The following is a 19801-nucleotide window of genomic DNA, read 5'->3' on the forward strand; positions in this document are numbered from 1 at the left end:
AGAAAAGCTGGAGATTGACCTCAATTGCCTGAGGCATCCACCAACTTTGGCGGTGCTGTTTTGAAGCATTCCTGCAGGCTTCCTCTACCATTGTGTGATCAGAGAGTGATAAACTACAAGTGCTGCACTCTTGGGTCAGCACCCTGGTGTATTCCATGATCAGGGATGCAACTCCATACCAGGAAGCCATTGACATTCTTAAAGGACAACATCTACGTAAGATCAATGTTGTCTACGCTCCTCTCCTGACACCATCTTCCCCACCCCCACCCCCCAAGTTGGAGTTCTCACCTTGCTGCTTTCCTTACCACCTTTCTGGCCTTTCAGAGCTCTCCATATAAACCACAATGTTCTTTTCTTTTAACACTGAAGACGGCTCCATACTATGTATAAATAAAAAAAAAGTCTTTCAGTTAGTCCCATTTTGAAATGGTCTGTTCAGTCCTTTCAGCTGGCGACTTTAATCTTTTCATAACTGTCTTAAAAATTCTTGCATTTCTTTATTCTTGAAAATCTGTCCATTACCTCTGAGACCATCCACTCTCAGCATTGCTGGATAAATCATTGAATATTTAAAGTTTTTGGATCGCATTGTCTCTTTACCTCATCAAATTCCTTTCTTTGTTTGACCAAGGCAGGGGTGAAGTCCTGGAAAAACATTACCTTTGCATTGTCCACCTCTTATGAGCCATTATTATTTTCTGAATATTCATATGCTGCTCCCAAGATCGCATCTCTTTCCTGGTAACTTAAAAGTCTTACCAGGACTGGTTGTGATTGTTGTTCATCGGTTCTTCTGGGTCCAAGGGTCCAGTGAGTCTTTTCAATTTGTAGCTTTGCATTTAACTTATTTTATCCCAGCATTTGTAGGATCCATGTTTCAAAGAAACTCACCGTGTCTTTCCCTTCTATTCCTTCTCTCAGTCCAATGATTCTTACGTTGTTATGTCTGCTAAAGTTTTCCATCAGTCCACACTTTTCTGTGTCCCATATTTTTGCTTTTTCTTCCATTGCCTTCAATCTTTTGTTTGGCTCAGCCTCTGAATGAGTCATTCGTTCACTTAAGTCTTCTACAACTTCTTTAATTAACGTTACCTTCTCTGATATATCTTTCATCGCTGATTCCATGCTCATAAAACAACTGCATGAAGTTTCCAATGTGTTCAGGATGGAGGCTATATCTTGGGCCAACTCCCCAGCTCTGCTGGCTTCATCCAGTCCCAAGGCCACTGCTGAGTCATTCCTCATTCGGCTTCCACTCGATATTCCTGAGCTGTCGCTTCTTCAGTTTTTATTCTCAGTTGCCTCAGTTGTTTAGTACTTACTCTATCCATTTTTGACAATAAAATTCTGTTTCTGAGCTTTTATTTAAACCGTCTTTTTAATACTTTTTGTGAAGAGCTATTTAAAAACATTTCTGCTCAACTCATTAGCATGCCCACACCCCTATAAGATATTCTAGAAAGTGTAAAAAAAAGGAAAAAGTGAAGTAGGGTCCATAGGTTTATTGTCCATCCAGGAATCTGATGGCAGAGGGGAAAAAAGCTATTTTTGAAACATCGTGTGTGTGTGTGTGTGCGTGTGTGTGTGTGTGTGTGTGTGTGTGTGTGTGTCTCTTCAGGTTCCTGTACCTCCTTCAGTGTTTCATTAACAGTAAGCTCGGTTTTTTTTTTGGAGTTGCTGGAACTATTCCTTTGTTTTTTATAGCACACAAGTCAAATCAAGTCAAGTTCATTGTCATCTGATTACACAAAAAGAACCCGATGAAACAGCAATCTCCAGTCCATTCCAAAACTACTGAAACAATTTAATCAAAGGATGTAACTTGAAAATTTAGAGGGCACTTGACGACACAGCAGCCAATCCAATAATTAATCTGTGAGTGAGAGAACTCTGCCACAAAGCCTTATAACCTGAGAAGTATGCTGCACAGGATGGAATTGAATTGTTGCAAGATACATCACACTTTCAAGTTAATCAATAAGCTTGCTAACCATAATGCAAACAAATGAATCTCTTTATTTGAGAGAGCAATGAAGCCGAGGGCACAATCCCAGCCACACTGGAGTTGCTCCTGGAACATTGAATAGTTCAGCACAGGAACAGGCCAATTAGCCCACAATTTTGTTTAGCCAGAGGTGTTAGACCATGGAATTTGTTATCATATGGAATTGATGTATCTAAGGAAAAGATAGATAAAAGACAGAAAGGTAAGATATATTATAAATAGGCTTACTAATACAAGAGCATCTTCATGTGGACTATAAATATTAGGATTAACCAGCTGGGCCTAAATACAAGGTTGGAAATAGAGTACAAGAGGAAACTTGCAGGGAACACAAAAAAAAACAGACTGCAAAAGTTTTACAATAAGTCTGGAAAGAGATTAGTTAAAGCAAGTATAGGTCCCTTTCAGTCAGAAAAACAGGGGAATTTACAATGGGGAACAAAGAAATGGTTCAGTCTTCACTAAAGAAGAAACACATAACATTCTGGGGTGGCAGAACTGATGTGTGAAGAAAGGCTAGATAGAGTTATACATTGAAATTTAGAACGAGAGGGTATCTCACTGAAATATAAAATTCTAACAGGTTACTTGCAGGAAGAATCTTAAGGAGTCAATAGAGGATTACAGCATGGAACCAGGACCACAGACTCATCTTTGACACGTTAAATGACGTCCCCTCCTGCTTTAGTCCCACTGGTGGACATTAGGCCAAAATCCCTCCTATCCATAAGTGTTTCTTAAAAGAACCTAACATATCGGTCCCTACCATTTGGTTTGGTAGCTCATTCCATATGCCCTGAGTGAAGAACTGTCCTGTCATGATTCTTCTAAAGAATCCTAAAGGTCCTCTCATCTTAAGATTCTCCTACTCTAGGAAACAGTCCATCACTTTTCACCTCATCTGTGCCCCTCGTGATTTTATAGATTTCAACAAGTCCCCTCTTAACCTCCTGCACTGCAAGGAAAACAGGTCTAATTTTTTCATCTCTCATAATAATTCACTTCCCTAAACCTAACAATTTCATAAACCTCTTTTGTGCTCTTCCCAACTTTATATCCCTTCTAAAGCGAGGCGACCAAAACTGCAATGCGATATTGCAAATGTAGCCACACCAAAATCTTGTTTCGCTTCAACATGAAGTCCCAACTCATGTATTCAATATCCCAAATGATGAAGTGTCTTAAAAGCTCTCTTCACTACTCTGTCTACCTATGCTGCCATCTTTAAAGAGCTATGTACCTGCACCCCTAAGTCCTTCTGCTCCACAGCTACTCTTCAAGGCACTGCTGTTAACAGAGCAAATTCTAGCCTGCTTTGATTTATCCAAATACAGCACCTCACACTTCTCCAAGTTGAACCGCACCTGCCAATTTCTTAGCCCAATTTGCTACCTGATCTAATTCCATGATAAACCTTCTTCATTGTCCGCTGTAGCACATATTTTTTGAAATCAAACCTTGAGGTACTCCACTGGTCATGGTCCTCTGACTCCTATCGCTAAGCCAATTTTTTATCCAGCTGGTTAGATGGCTTGCTAACCATGTGTCCAAGCAGTCCATACCAACCCACCATGTGGGATCTTTAAACACTTTATTTAAAATCCATATAAATAACATCAATTGCCTTGATGAGGACAAGGCAAATGATGTCTCCTCTTCAAAATAATTCTATCAAGTTTGTAAGAAACAATTTCCCCATGCACCAATCCATGTTATCCAAATGTTTATAGATTTTATCACCCAGAACTCTTTCCAACAGTTCCCCTACCAGCAACATCAGACGAACCAAGTCTGTAGTTACCCAGATATCCTAATAGCCATTTTTCAATAACAGCCCCAATGTTCCCAATGTTAGGGTAAGCCCAGTTCGAGGGGTCTGAGATAGAGAAACCTCTTCAGAATTGCAAGCTTGTTGTTGTTGCAACTTCCTACTACAGAAAGGTATTGAAACCTGTTTTATTAGATATATTTAAAAGGAATTGGATGTGGTCCTTATGACTACTGATATCAAAGCATTTGTTGAGAAAGCAGGCATATTTTACTGAAGTTGCATGATCATGTTGCATAGTGGTGCAGGCTTGAAGGCTAATTGGACTCCTCTACCTGTTTTCTGATTTTCTGAGCTGGGCTAAATAGCTGGTTTGTATGCTTGTGGACTCCAGCATTTACAAAATGATTAAACCTAAGCTTTTTGAAAGCAGAAATAGTCCCCCCTGCAGCTTGAGGTAATAATTAGATCAGCTGACTTAAAGATGGCATTTGTATATAACAATGAGGAATAACAGGCAAATAGTATAGAATGCAGACAGTGCCCCTATTATTAAAAAAATGTTTGTCACCACAGACACCATAAAATATTCATGACTTGTTCATGACAATAAATTCTGATTCTGAAGTGAAGGGCAGCGAAGAGGGAAACACTAGATGATTTTCTTTTTATTTAAGCCAACTCATTAAGAGGCAGGCACAGTGAGGAATTTGGTTTGGTTCTCTGTATATGAGGATTGGAATGGTGCTGAGGCATTGTTTACCAGTACTCCACACTGTGCTGCAGTTCAAATTATTCATCAATTTGGAACTTTGCTTCCAAAACAGCTTCCAAACCCTCATCAGATAGGCTTCTCAAGCAGCATTGCTGAGATCTAATCGACAGACAAGCTGAATTCATGGGCACATATCCCATTCCCACTGCTCAGAACTTTAACTGCTGGGAACCTGGCTGGAATCATGTGTTCTACGGTTTTCGCTCTTACAAATTGAAGTTGCGAGGTGCAGGATGGGTGCCGTTTGGCCAAAAGTCCCTGAAGTTTACTCTGAAGTGCCCACAGTCCAGTTGATTTTCAACAATTTCTCAAGTTTCAAGGTCTTTGGATATGAATACATCAAATAAAGCTCAAGATAATATACATTCCACACAGATTCAATTAAGCCTCTGTGATATCATTCGTTACCTAGTTTCAAATTGTGTACAATGAAAAATTATGGAATTCTTCACAAGCAATGTGTGATTATGTAATCTGACTTTAAGAGGTACTCCAAAGTATTGGTAACATCTGACAATTAATAAATGAAACACAGGATCCCATGATTGGGCTCAGTATAGATGCACATAATTTATTAGTTCTCACATTAAAAATATTTATGTATTCCAAAATAATCTGGTAATCAAGATACTGTTTACAATTCAAAGACTGAGCATACAATATACATCTTAATTATGAACTGGTGTGACACATCATTTGCACGAGAATTGCTGTAATAGATGTATTACAATTGGAAATAGATTTCCACAATGCCCATATTCCATCGAGACTTCCGTTAGCCACTTTCTGATAGTGACAAACTATCTTAGTCTTCCCAAATCAGAAAACAAGAGTTCACATGGAATGTGATGAGAAAGTTGGAAGTACAGGAATCAAATTACCTTTCTTTGATCACTTAGTTTAAAAAAGCTCCACGAGTCAGGATAAGCATTCAACAAATTATAATGATTTAGGAAACAATTTATCTCTGTGTATTAACCATTGGTCAAACAACCACTTCACTTTGCTATCGCTCCTGAAATGTAGTAAAATATCCAAAGAATTAAGAGATCACACCCTGAACTGCAGGGTCTCAGAATGCAAGACATTAAAGGAACCTAATATGAATGTAAAGGAACATAAATATGAATGAAAAGGTAGCTCAGTAACATTGATTCCCACAAGCACCAGGAAAGCCCAGTAAACGTTAATGGCTCAGGACTGCGTTAAGGTTGCCAAAGAAAATTGCACTGGCTCAGTACATTTTTATCAACCAGGATCACATAAAATAACAAAAAGGTACAAGTGTGCGGTCAGTAGAATCATGATTAGAAAGCAAATACACAGGCTCCCAAGTCTGAAAGAACCAAATGTGGAATTCTTAATTAGATTTGGAAGAATCAATTTTGGAACCTCACATTTAGAAATTATAGACAGCATGGATCCTAATTAAACAGTGCAACATGATTTATAATTTTCTAACTAGGAAATGTGTCAAAGAGAAAATTGAGTGAAGAACAATTTTTAACTTTTAATCACAGGTAGTTATCCCACACTGCAACCCATTTGGCACGTCTTTCCTAGTCATATTTTCAAGTCTGATACTGAAAATCTGACGCAACTTATTAATTGCAGAGTGAATGAATAGAGCTTGCAATGCCGACACCTTATATGTGAATACTGTATATCCAAATAGGAAACATATTCAGGATTGTGGGGAGAAAGCTGGAGAGCAGATTGTTTTTTTCAAAGTGCCAGCACATTCAGAATTTAGATTTTTTTTGATGTGAAGAAAGTGAACAGTGAGGCATAGTTCCTCTATGGTGTACTTTATCAGAGATTCAACTATTTATGATAGAGACCGATGTCCTAGAACGCTCACTCTGTGGCGTGGATTAACCATATTTCTAGCCATCAATTATCCACAGTATTATAGAAAGAGGACAGGGGAAACAGCTGTCCAAAGACTCCTGTATGTGCAAGGGACAACAGAATATACTTATAATTTTAGTTATAAACTGAATTTACTGTTGGCAGACATAGTGGCATCAAAACAGACACCTATCATTGAACTGCATCACAGCAAAGTCCAGCATCTGCAGAAGAAAAAGTACAAAATGCTGGACAGCAACTTCAGTCTAACAATATTATCTGGGGTTTGTAATATTATCTGAAACTCAATGTAATCTCGCTAGTCTGACAATCCCCAATAAATAAACCAAGTAAACTCCTTGATTGAATTTCAGAGTGGAATTCAGGATATCTGTTCTACGTAAACTGTTCAAACACCTACAAAAGGTGAGGCCAATATTGATACATTTCATGAGCATTCCCATGAGCAAATTTAAAGTCAATTTTATCTCCTCCTCCAAGTGACCTCTTCAGATAGGCTTGCAAAGACAGAATACATAATCATACTGCCACTGGTCTCTAGTTCAGTAGAATATTGCAGGAAATGTTTGAACACCCATCATCCATTCCAACATTTGGAAAGCATTGCTCCCCCCGCCCCCACAATTTATTGCAATGTACCAACTTGCACAAAATCTAGCAAATATCGCCCTTTCATCAAGGATCTCACCAGCACTCCTCACCATCATTTGAATGTGTCATCTATGCTCTTTTGCATTTACATGCTTAACCACCAAGGCAATTTCAAATGGGTAGAACTTAGAAATCCAAATGGAGGTTCATAACAAACATCTTGATGAAGGACCTGATGATTCAGAATTTTGATTATCTGCATCAGTTATGGTCATCTTGCTGGATCATGCAGGCGACAGCTGATATGAATAAGACTCACAAACAGGAAATAAAAACCTCTATGTGTTATTTACAATCATCAAGAACAGATGATGGAATGTGTGACACCTAAACTGCTTATCTGCAAACATAAAGGATGTACTGTAGTGTTACATTCTGGCATCTCAGTACAATTATCTGGCTCAAGCATCCACACATAAAATTGATTAACAAACCCTTCCAAAGAAGTGGCATGATCAGACTAATTCTAATCTGTAAATTCAATCTTGACATTACTCTAACAAACAGAAAAGCACTGATTGTTGTAAACTAGAAATTTTGGCAGAAGCTTTGAAGGACAAATAGTGTGCTAAGGTGGTGTGAGAGAAAGGATTGGAAGCAGGAAAGCTGAAATAATTAATATTAGAGTGTGTGCAAATGTTATCTAGTTGAGGGATAGCAGCAGACTCCACTAAAAAAATTATCCGGGAAACATCTAATCAGACCCTTCACATTTGGACTCGGATACATTTATACAGATTTAGAGTTTTCTAACAAAAATGAACAGAGCACAAAATTCTATTAGACTTGCAACTTGTACCAGTAACAAGACAAATGCACATGCATCAAACTATTAATCTTGCTGAAATGGTAAGCTCCTCATCAACCAAAGTCTCTAGGCAGGAATGATAATAGTGTGGGAAATACAATGCCCCTATTTAGCAGCTAGTATGCAAGGCAACAAAACTGTAAAAGAGCTCCCCCTGTTATGCCAATTTTGTATTTCCCACAGAGATCCTGAAATAAAAGCATCTAAATCATGCAAATATTTAATTTGAGGGTCTCCTTTAATAATACAATGTTCTGCATTTGTATAATTACTAACAAATTATTCATAAGTTAATATTTGGATTTTTAAGTGTAATTTATAACAGATTAATTATTTTATTTAAATGGCTGTCTTTAAAACATCTGGAGACTCAATACTGACCAGCTAGTTAAAGATACCATTCTTTGTTAGGAAATCATAACTTTGGTCATTGGACATCAACCAATAAGCTATGAAAAATAGGGCTCAGTATTCACCCCACTAATGTACCATTGTTTTGACACAGCTACCAAGTACTAGTCTCCCTGATAAGGAAAACGATGACTCCCTATATGCTGAGAAGTGGTATGCAACCTACACCAACTCCACCCTCATGGCACACCATGGGTGCCATGAATGTCCAACGATTCATCTCAGCATCATACATCTCCATAGAGTTCAAATTATATTGTCCATCGTAACCACCAATGGCGTACAAGCGACCACAGTTTGACACAAGGGACACCCGGCTGCGACGAGTGTTCATGGAGACAAGAGGATACCACTGGTCTGAAGAAGAGTTGTAAACCTCCACAATGCTCAGAAAACCCGAGCCATCATAACCGCCACAAACATACATCTGGCTGCCCAAGGATGCTGCCCCATGGCGACAGCGTTTGTTCAGCATACTCGGTGCAGCATACCAGGTAGTGGTGTGATGGTTGTAGCATTCAACCTGTTAAACAGACACATGAAAAAAATATATTTAAAAAAAACAGGAGTAAGAAAAAGCTGCTTAACTCAGTTTGTTCATCCAGATTTAACTAAGAGATCTTCCAACACTTCAACCAATCCATTTTTCAATAATTCAAAATTATTCTTTCTCTAAGGTCTTTAAATGTACATACTCTGAGGTAGGGTTATCTCATTTGTTCCTGGAATTACCGACAAGGTAGCATTTATCACCTTTTCCTTGCTGCCTTGAAAGTGGTGGCAGTTATGGGTCTTTTACATGAAAAGCTGAAATCAATTGCATGAATGTATTGTGACAGCATAGGTTGTGTTTTATACAGGCACACAATCCTTTATCCGGATGGAACCCTTGGGGGACAATGTGTTCTGAATTTCTGATTTTTTCGGATTTCGGAAAGCCAGATTTAAGCCCACCGAATTGTCTTGCCGCATCCACCCCCACCCCCTTCCAGTTGTGCTGCTGTCTTTTCCCACCCCCCCGCCCGCCAGTCTCGGCTGCCAGTCGTCCCCCCTTGCCATCCCGAGTCGCTCTGCCGATCTCTCGCCCGCCAGACTCACGCTGCCGTTTCTCTCCCCACTTGCCGGATTTTGGAGCTTTTCGGATTTTAGATGTCCGGATAAAGGATTGTGTACTTGTATTGCATATTGATATGATTTTGGGAGATAAAATGTGGCAGGTTTTTTGAGTGTAGGGTCACATACAAACATTTCAAAACAGATCTCATTTAAAATACTGGAGCTTTGCTCAAGCCAGACAGGCCAGCTCCGAAGGCCTTTGCAAAAGCTTCGGGAAGTGCCCAAGGGACTTCACTAATGGATTGTTGTTTGGAAAAGCAACAGCTGAAAGAACTCGGAGGAGTAGGTTCAGAACAGCAGGCTGTCTGGAGTGGAACTTGCTTTTCTAAGAGGGTCATGTGGTTTTGCAAGCAGAGAGGGAGTCAAACAGGCTTTTCTCTGAGAGAGAGAGAGAGAGAGAGAGAGAAAGAGAGAGAGGGGATTCAGTTCTGCAGTGCTACAGTCAGCAGCAGCAGCTGGGACTGGAACAGGACAAGCTGGAAAGCTTGTGGAAAACCCCATTTGGAAGATGAGTTGTGAGAGCTTAGTTCAGCCTGGTCAAAGACCTTGTGGTTCATGCAAGAGGAGAGGACTGGCTGTCGAATGTTTCACTTGAAATAAGAGAAACAAAAAGGAACTCTGTGGTGACCTGAAAGAAAGAGGTTATCATCTGGAGAACCCTGATGGGGCAGGTTTCTTCAGCAAGACACTGACATGGCTAATTAAAAGGGATCAGTTTGTGTCCAGGAACAACAAATCTCTCTCTCTCTCTCTCTGAAAAGTGACAAGAACCTTCATGAGCGGTAACCATTTACCTTTCAAACACCAAAGCCTGGTGAAATTCATAATGTTAAATTCTGTGCACAGTATAAGAATTGCTTGATACCAGTGAACTTGGAGAAATGAGATTGTACTGTGAATTAAGAATTTTTCTAAACTTACACACACATGCACTTAGAATTAGAAGGGGGGGGGGTGGGTTAAGTTAGATTAAGTTAATAGTAATAAGAAAGTTTGATCCTGTCAACCTTTGTTTAAGTAACCATTTGTCTTGGTGAATATCTATTGCTGCTGGGTTTTGGGGTCCTCTGGGCTTGTAACAGTGTACTGTTGGGTAGAAAGTTTTGGATTTTGACTCAGTAACCTAAAGGAATACGTTCAAATGAGAAAGCCTATTCTTCATTTCAAGACTGGAGCTCACAAATTGGCAACTTGCTGCAGTCCATTTATAGACGGTGCACACTGCTGCTCTGATGCACCTCCAAAGGAAGAAGTGTTGGGCCAGTTGATATTATCCTTGTAACATGGCAAACTGTTTCTAACCTGATGTTCATGTTACTTATTCCATTTGAATTTTCACTCATGGAGCATTGCAATATGGCTTATTATGCTTCTTGCTTTATGATCACCTCTATTGGCTTTTTTCCCTGCTCTGGCATGACTCTCAAAACATACCGTATTAAATATTTGTAGTCCATCATGCCCTCCAGAAACATAGATCCTTCCTTCAAACACAGTAACTCCTGCTGCACTTCGACAGGCACTCATTGGAGTCACAGTCACCCATCTGTTGAGAACCAGGTGAAAAATGAATTAGCCTTTTGCTTATTTTGCAGTTAATTTTAAATTTAGCAAACAACAGTGCAAATAATTTTGAGCCCTTCATTTTGTTAGAAGTTTCATAACCCTAAAAAGCCGCCACCTGGATTATAACTTCTGATCACTCCTAATCTCCGTATAGTTTAGGAGACTATTTTCCTTTTACATTGTTGAGGACTCCCTTGGCTGCTATTCCTCAGCAAAAGAATTATATTTTTAAAGGTAAAAATGGGGTTGGCAGCAGCTGAGTGAATCTCTTCTGGTTATATCTGTGATTCAGTTAGCAGCACTCTTACCCAAGTTAGAAGATACGAGTTTAGGTTCCACCTGAATACAATATCTAGCATAATGAATACATTACTAAGGAAGTACTGGATTATCAGAGATGCTGACTTTCAGAAAATATAATAACTGAGACCTTTTCTTCTTTCAGACAAGTATAAAAGATATCATATATGCATTTAAAATGTACAATTCCCAGATTCTTAGGAGTATTTATTCCTCAAACAGAACCAAGGTTGATTTTTATGCTCTGTTAATGGAAGCTTGTTGGCGAATTGATGGATTCATTTCTTATATCACAACAGAGACTATACTATAATAATTCAATGGCTGTGAAATAGTGGTAACACGCTAAGGTCTTGAAAAGGCTGAAATAAGTATAATATTTTTGTCTGCATGCTTTCGATTGTCCTATTATCTTTCCTAAATTTGATGGAAGGTTCCATTGACAGTTTGAACAGGTTTGATTTGTATTTGATATTCCATTTGTTACAGAGTTCTGTGTTGTGTATTGGCCTATGTGTTGTGTGTTTTATGTTAAAAAGTGACAGTTTGCCTTAGAGAGCCAAGGTGAAGGTGGACTGCTGAGAGAGTGGGACTTGGACTATAAACCATCACTGGGGGTGGTGTGGAGTGGAAGAAGGCCCAGAGCATGAGTCATGGTCTGGAGGAAAGTTTAGAATGTTGGGATTTCAAAAAGGATGAACATTCCGAAGGCAGCCAGAAGGATCTGGTCCAAGCCAGTGGTTCCTCTCTCTGCAAGCAACACAAGACAACTTTCTCTCACTCTCTCTCTCTCTCTCTCTCTCTCTCTCTCTCTCTGTTAAAGATCTTTTGGCTTCAGTTTACCAAACAAACTAAATTTTGTTTATGATCTTTGCTTCGGTTGAGATCGAAGTTTTGTGAGTCTTGTGTTTGTTTTGTGTCTAAGTTTTTCTGTGGGCTGGTTGGAAGTGTAGCTTAGACTTTGATTTCGGATGTTATATTTAGGCTGGGGAATTTATTAGTTTTACACTGTTATAGAGATTTGCATTGTAACCAGTGGGTATTGTTATAAAAGGGGGGGGGGATTTTGAATTAAAGTTTGAAGGTGAATTTTTTGTTTACCCCTGTGTGATATGCCTTCTTTGTGGTTGCTGGTTTGATATTGTTACACATTTAATAACTACAAGTTTGCAGATCCTTACTTTACACAAACCTTTGATTACTTTGAACACTACCTCACCTTATTCTGCTCTGTAAATTTAATCGCCTCACAATTCCCTTCATAGAAGTCAAATGAAGCAATCTGTTCAAACAAAAATCCTGTTCCTAATGCTATATTACCATTTTCAAAAGAAAAAAAAATCATAGTAGCCATAGCTTACATCCTCAGAGATGGGTGCCAATACATTTTACATGAATAAATGGACTTGGATTTAAATTTTTTGGATATTTCAAAGTGCTTTAAATGAAATGGAGCACAAAATATAGGCTTTGTCATTGGTCATAATATAAGGGATATTGTCAAAGCAAACTTCCACAAACTGCAAAGGGATAATGGTCAGATGTTAGTTAAAAGACTTCAAAGATGGTTTATTATTCGGGAGGAGTCATAAGATGGAGTAGTGGCCGATAGGAAAATACCAGCCCTCTCCAGAAAAGAAGGAAAAAAGTGAAGAAAAAGCAAAGCACCAGACACACAAATCACAACAAATAAAAAATAAAGGTGTGGAGGAAATGGCACCAAAGAAAGAAAAGCCAAAAACAACGAGAAGAAAGCAAGAAAGAAAGACGCCGGAAGAGAAAGGTGAAGGCCTTACCTGTACGAAGAAGCAGGGACCTGCCATGGAAAGAGGAGCCCACTCCCTGAGGTCAGTGGAAACCCCGCAGGGTCGCGACCCACTGAACGCAGGACTGGAAAGATGGCTCACGGAGCCAAACAGAGGTGCGCAACTGCGCACGCGCGAGGAATCGCGCATGCGCGATGCGCACGACAAAGACAACACCGACGGGAGGGGGAACAGCTGAGAAACACCCGACAGCAGGGCTCCCAGCGGGAAGATACAGAAAATAACGGGAACGGGAGGGATGAGAATGAAAAAAGGAAACCAGGGACACAACAGATAACCAGCCCAGAAGAAGAGGACCAACATCAAGACACCATTAAAAAAAACCCAAAAGACTGAGACAAACAGCCCAACAAGAAAGTCAGAAGAGACACAGATACAAGGAAGAGAAGTAGAAGACACAAACCTTAGAGAAGACACAGAAGAAGAAGGAGAACATCAAGCTCTGCATAGAGAAATAGAAAATAAAGGGAATGGGCAGTACATAGATAAAAAAATTTTCAAGACTATATGGAAGCATTAAAAGAATGGCTGACACTAGAACTTAGTGAAATAAAAAGAAGAAGAAAAAGTACAGAAGAAAAAGTGAGTAGATTAGAGCTGGTCATGTCAGAAATAGGGAAAAGAGTAGATAAGGTGGAAGAATGAGAAACAGCCGTAGAAATGGAAATGGATGACTTAAAAAGAAAATTGGAAGAAACTGATAAAAAAGTTAAAGAAATGCAGGAGTTGTTAGCTCAGAAGATGGATATAATGGAAAACTATGATAGAAGAAACAATATAAAGATAGTGGGCCTTAAGGAAGATGAAGAAGACAAAGATATGAAAGAATTTATAAAAGAATGGATCCCAAGGTCCTGGGAATGCCAGAAATGCAGGAAGGAATGGAAATAGAAAGGGCACACAGAACATTAGCCCTGAAACCACAGCCACAACAAAAACCAAGATCCATTTTAGTAAAATTCCTGAGATATACGACAAGAGAAAATATATTGGAGAAGGCAATGAAAAAAATGAGAGAAGACAAAAAGCCACTGGAATACAAAGGTCAAAACATTTTTTTCTACCCAGACATAAGTTTTGAGCTCCTGAAGAAGAGGAAGGAGTTTAACGCAGCAAAATCGATCCTATGGAAGAAAGGCTATAAATTTATGTTAAGATATCCAGCGGTGCTTAAAATAGTTATCCCGGGGCAGCAAAGCAGACTGTTCTCGGATCCGGAGAAAGCACGAGAATTTGCAGAACGCCTGCAAAACAGAAAGATGAAGAGATGTAACAAGAACAAGAATGATGACAAACTTCATATAAAGAAGAAAAATAATGTATAAGTAAGAACTAAGGAGGGGAAGAAAAGGGAAGAAAGGAAGTAAGGGGGGAATTAAGAGGGTGAGCTTTGTTATATGTGAAGATAAAAGTCTTTTCTGGAGGGGGCTGTGTGGGAGAGAATAACAGTCACTGCGAAATCAGTTGACGCTTGCGAGCGGGTTCGCAATCCAAATGGAGAGGGGAGTTGTGGTTGCCCGGCAAGGGACAAGGGGCAACTCAGAGAGGGGGGGACAGTTGGGGTTAAGGGAATTTTAGATGTGGGAATAGTGGAAATATTTTATGTTTTAGAAGTGTTGTCTTATAATGTGTTCAAAAAAAGAAAGAAATAGATAAGAAGGAAAGGTGGTGATGAGGAAGTGGAAATGAAAGGTAAACAAAGTATGAAATGGCCATGCTGAACTATATGACTATAAATATTAACGGAATACATAACCAAATCAAAAGGAAGAGGCTGTTAAATTTACTGAAGAAAGAAAAAATTGATATAGCATTCATGCAGGAAACACATCTAACTGAAGTGGAACACAAGAAATTAAAGAGAGACTGGGTATGGCACGTAACGGCAGCATCATATAATTCAAACGCCAGAGGAGTAGCTATATTAATCAATAAAAATGTACCAATCAAAATAGAGGAGGAAATAATAGATCCAGCAGGGAGGTATGTAATGATAAAGTCTCAGATATATTCAGAATTTTGGAATTTGCTCAATGTATATGCACCTAATGAAATGTATGCAAGATATCTTTTTGAAGATTGCAGATACGCAGGGGAATATACTGATAGGAGGGGCCTTTAACCTTAATTTGGACTCAAAGATGGATAAAACTGGAAAAAAGACTAGCAGAAAGAACAAAGTAACCAAATTTATGGTTAAATCGATGCAGGAAATGCAACTTTTGGATATACGGAGGAGACAACACCCAAAGGAGAAGGAATACTCATATTATTCGGGTAGACATAAAACATACTCAAGGATAGACCTGTTCCTGTTGTCAGCCCACATCCAAGGGAGTTAGAAAAATGGAATATAAAGCTAGATTGTTATTGGATCACTCACTCCTGTTCTTAGCAATAGAGCTGGAGGATATCCCACCAAGAACATATAGATGGAGATTAAACTCCATGCTACTTAAGACAGGATTTTAGAGAATTAATTGAGCGACAAATTAAAATGTACTTTGAAATAAATACGGAATCAGTGAAAGATAAATTTATACTATGGGATGCAATGAAAGCATTTATCAGAGGGCAGATAATAAGTTATGCAACTAAGATAAAGGACTACAATCGTGAAATAGAACAGCTGGAAATGGAAATAGCAAGTACAGAAAAAGAATTATCAACAAGGGAAGATACAACAAAAAGAAGAGAATTGGCGGACAAAAAAATAAAATACGAAACACTACAAACGTACAAGGTGGAGAAGAACATAATGAAGACAAAGCAGAAGTATTATGAGCTAGGAGAAAAAACGCACAAAATACTAGCTTGGCAGCTTAAAACAGAAGAAACTAAAAGAACGGTATTGGCATTAAGGAAAAAGGACAAACGGGGGGCGTGGCAATATGGTGTAGGGAACAGACGTGCCTTCCAGACCTCTCCTGACTCTGATTTATTGTTTTGTCTTTAAGTGCCCGTTAAAGTTCTTTTAAAAGTTTATAAATAATAAGAGGTGTTGGATTAGTGCCTAATGGTTTATATGCAAAAAAAGAGGTAAAAGAAAACATCAACAGACTGTTAAAAAACTACATTTTCCGAAATTGTCTGAGCCTACTTGTTTACAAGAAGCCAGGTCTCAACGTAGAATGGATCCAGAGGAGGACGTGCAGAGTTCGGCATTGAAGCTTCGTTTTAAGCCGGTGAGGCTCTCTGAAGGTCGCACTCAACAGCTTTCAGAACAAGGGGCTGGACGGGTGCCAGTATTTCACACAGTGGCCACTGCAGGTGTTGTTGCTGAGGCTTTGACAGTTGAATCAGCTGGGGCGCCACCAGCTGGAGAGTTAAAGAGTTGTCATTCGACTGCTACAGTGGTGGCGCTGCAAAATGCATCTTCAATTACAACGGTTTTTCCAGACATCGATTCAGTGAAGATGATTAAAGAGATTTGGCTTAAAGATAACCCTGATCTTCAGTCTCCTGGCATTGCTGGGGGGACTTTGAGAGGGATTTTTATACGAAGTCAAACTGCTAGAAAAGATACTAAATTAAGGGAAGGGACAGAAGATCCCGTGGTCTCTAAGGAACAGCAAGACCCCATTATGCCTGAATCTACTTCTGTTGAAATGTCTGTTAAGGATCTTGAAGATAAGATATATACTGTATCGAGTCACTTAGCTAATTTTGTGAACCTGTTTATTTCCAAGATTAATGCGATGGCGGAAGTCATTAATGGAGCTTTTAAGCTTGAAACCATTGAAAGATTTGAAATGTGTGATCAAGGTTTAGTCGATGCACAGGATCAACTGCAAGATGAAAATAGAATAATTGAAACATTGCAGATCCAAAATAAAAATTTAGCAAAAAAGGTTGATTATTTGGAGAATCAATCTAGACGGAACAACATGAAAATTGTTGGTTTGCCAGAAGGCATAGAAGGACCAGATCCAAGAAAATTTTTTACTGAATGGATTCCACGAGTGTTAGGACAGGATAAATTCCCTGAAGGTTTAATACTGGAACGTGCTTATAGAGTTTTAAGAAGAAATTCTTTTTCAGGACAGAATCCAAGATCTGTTTTGATCCGTTGTTTAAACTATTGTGACAGAGAGACAATTTTACGTACGGCTATTAGAAATGCCCAGCAAAATAGATCTCCTTTGATGGTTCAGAATAATCCTGTTTTCTTCTATCAAGATTTGAATCAAGAAATTATGTTTCAACGACGCGAATTTAATTCTGTGAAGAACGGTTGTGGAAAAAAAGACATAAGGGAACATTCAGGTATTCTGCGGTACTGAAGATTTTTTAGGATGGAAATTAGCCAAAGTTCTTTGACGATCCTAAAGAGGTTATGGACTTTGCTCAGTCTCTACCAATCATGCAGTTTCAGGAACGATGTAGTCCTTCAAGGTCTCCAAAGAGAGTAGAGATGTAAGGTGGGATCCAGTTTTTTTTAAAAGAAATGGAAGCAATGGTGACCGAAGTGGTAACGTTGATTTAAAAAAATAAATCTTTTATCTTTTTTTTGAGAAGAGTTTAAATAGTTTAAGTAATGATGATAGTTTAATGAAATGGGAGTTGGGAGAGGGAACTGGGTGGGCACTAGTTTCCAGAAGTCATCAGCTACCTGTGAGTTATCTCACACCCAATATTTTGGGGGAGTTACCGCTTTGGGCGGTTTAAACAGGAGGAAGTAGTTGTGACCTCCGACCTGTTTTTCTTTTCTTTTTAATTTTTGGGTTAAGAAGTGAAGGTTTTTTTAATTTTTTTAAAATAAATAATTTTTTAAAAACTCTTTTTGTTTTCTGATTGTAATTGAGAGGGAATTAGGAGGTTTTTTTTCTCTCCTTTTTTTTCTCTTTTTTTGGGGTTTTTTTTTTCTTTTTTAAGAGGATGATGTCACAGAAGATAATAAGTCAAAAATTGAGGATGTTGAATTAGATGAAGAGGAAGATGAGGGGAAAGGTGATAAGAAGAAAAAGAAAAAAATTAAGTACAAATACATTGAGGGAGAAGAGTTTAATAAAATTAAGTTAATTTCGATAGAGAATTTTGAAGATGTTATAAATGAAGAATATGGAGAATTTTATGAGTTTGAACTTTTTTCTTTTTTTTCTTTTTTTATATAAGGGGAGGGGAAGGGAATAAAAAGTTTATCTGATTGTTTTTCTAAGGGATGTTTTTGTTCTCTCGATGAATTATAAAGGAAACTTGGTATTAATGGAAATTCTGTATTTATGTATTATTAATTATGATTTTTTTGTATAACAGATATGTGGTTGATATATGATTTTAATATTTGAACTTAGTTTTAAAGTGGATTTCATTTGTTAAATACATGTATTATGTTTGATTTAAATATATGTTTATGGGTATTATTTTAGTATTGATATTTTTTTTGTTGTTAGTAATTTTTTTTGTTAAGTTTTATTTTTTTTGTAAGTGGGGGTTCTTTCTATTTTATTTACAATATTGTTAATTAATTCTTCACTCTTTACTTTGGGGGGAGGGTTGGACTAATTTTAAATTAGATGATTAATGTTGTGTTATAATTATTGGGGAGGGTTAATTTGTGTATTTTAATGATGTAGTATTCTAATTTTTATTATCTTATATTTTATTATTTCTTTAAATGTAATTTTTATTTTATTCATGTCATAAAATTTTAAATAAAGTTTAAAAAAAAGGAAAAAGGACAAACAAATTACATATAACCCAATGGAGATCAATGAAAACTTCAAGGAATTCTACGAGCAATTATATCGAACTGAGAACGAAGGGAAAGAAGACAAAATAGATGAGTTTCTATCTAAAACTGAACTACCGAAATTGCAAGAAGAGGAGCAAAACAAATTAATAAAATCATTTGAAATATAGGAAATACAGGATATATTAAAAAAACTACCAAAAAATAAAATTCCGGGAGAGGACGAACTCCCAATAGAATTCTATAAAACATTTAAAGACTTATTAATTCCTCCTCTCCTGGAAGTACTGAACCAGATTGAAGAAACATAAAACATACCAGATTCGTGCAAAACAGCAATAATTACAGTAATACCAAAGACGGGGAAAGATCCACTAACACCAGCATCATATAGACCAATATCTCTACTCAACACAGATTATAAGATAATAGCTAAACTATGAGCAAACAGATTGGCTGACTGTGTACCAAAAATAGTAAAACTAGATCAAACTGGATTTATTAAGAAAAGACGAACAATGGACAATATCTGTAAGTTCATTAACTTAATCCAAGCAATAGAAGGAAACAAGACGCCAACAGTGGCGGTTGCCTTAGACTCAGAGAAAGCCTTTGATAGAGTAGAATGGAATTACTTATTCAAAGTACTACAGAGGTTCAACCTACCAGAGAAATATATTAATTGGATTAAAGCATTATATAAGGGACCATTGGCGAAGGTGACAGTAAATGGATATATATCAAACCAATTTAAATTAAGCAGGTCAACTAAGCAGGGATGTCCACTATCTCTCTCACTGTTCGCGTTAGCTATAGAACCATTGGCAGAACTGATAAGAACAGAAAATAAAATAAGAGGGATAAAATAAAAGAGAAGGAATATAAAATCAGTCTATTTGCTGATGATGTCATAGTATACTTAACAGAACCAGAATTATCAATATAAGAATTACATAAGAAATTGAAGGAATATGGAGAAGTATCGGGGTACAAGATCAACGCAAATAA

General features: G+C 37.9%; 1 protein-coding gene across 1 annotated transcript in view; it reads right to left on the reverse strand.

Moving 5' to 3' along the window:
• Positions 1–5096: 5096 nt before the first annotated feature.
• The window catches only part of klhl18 (kelch-like family member 18), a 37458-nt gene continuing 22753 nt past the window's right edge, over positions 5097–19801 (reverse strand). Inside the window, exons 9-10 of the mRNA XM_069922084.1 lie at positions 10844–10955; positions 5097–8816 (exon numbers count right to left, since the gene is read on the reverse strand). Coding sequence (XP_069778185.1) covers positions 8430–8816; positions 10844–10955 — 499 coding nt within the window. The 3' untranslated portion in view covers positions 5097–8429. The remainder of the gene's footprint in view (positions 8817–10843; positions 10956–19801) is intronic.

The sequence above is a fragment of the Narcine bancroftii genome, chromosome 2, assembly GCF_036971445.1.
Source record: "Narcine bancroftii isolate sNarBan1 chromosome 2, sNarBan1.hap1, whole genome shotgun sequence".
Classification (NCBI taxonomy): domain Eukaryota; kingdom Metazoa; phylum Chordata; class Chondrichthyes; order Torpediniformes; family Narcinidae; genus Narcine; species Narcine bancroftii.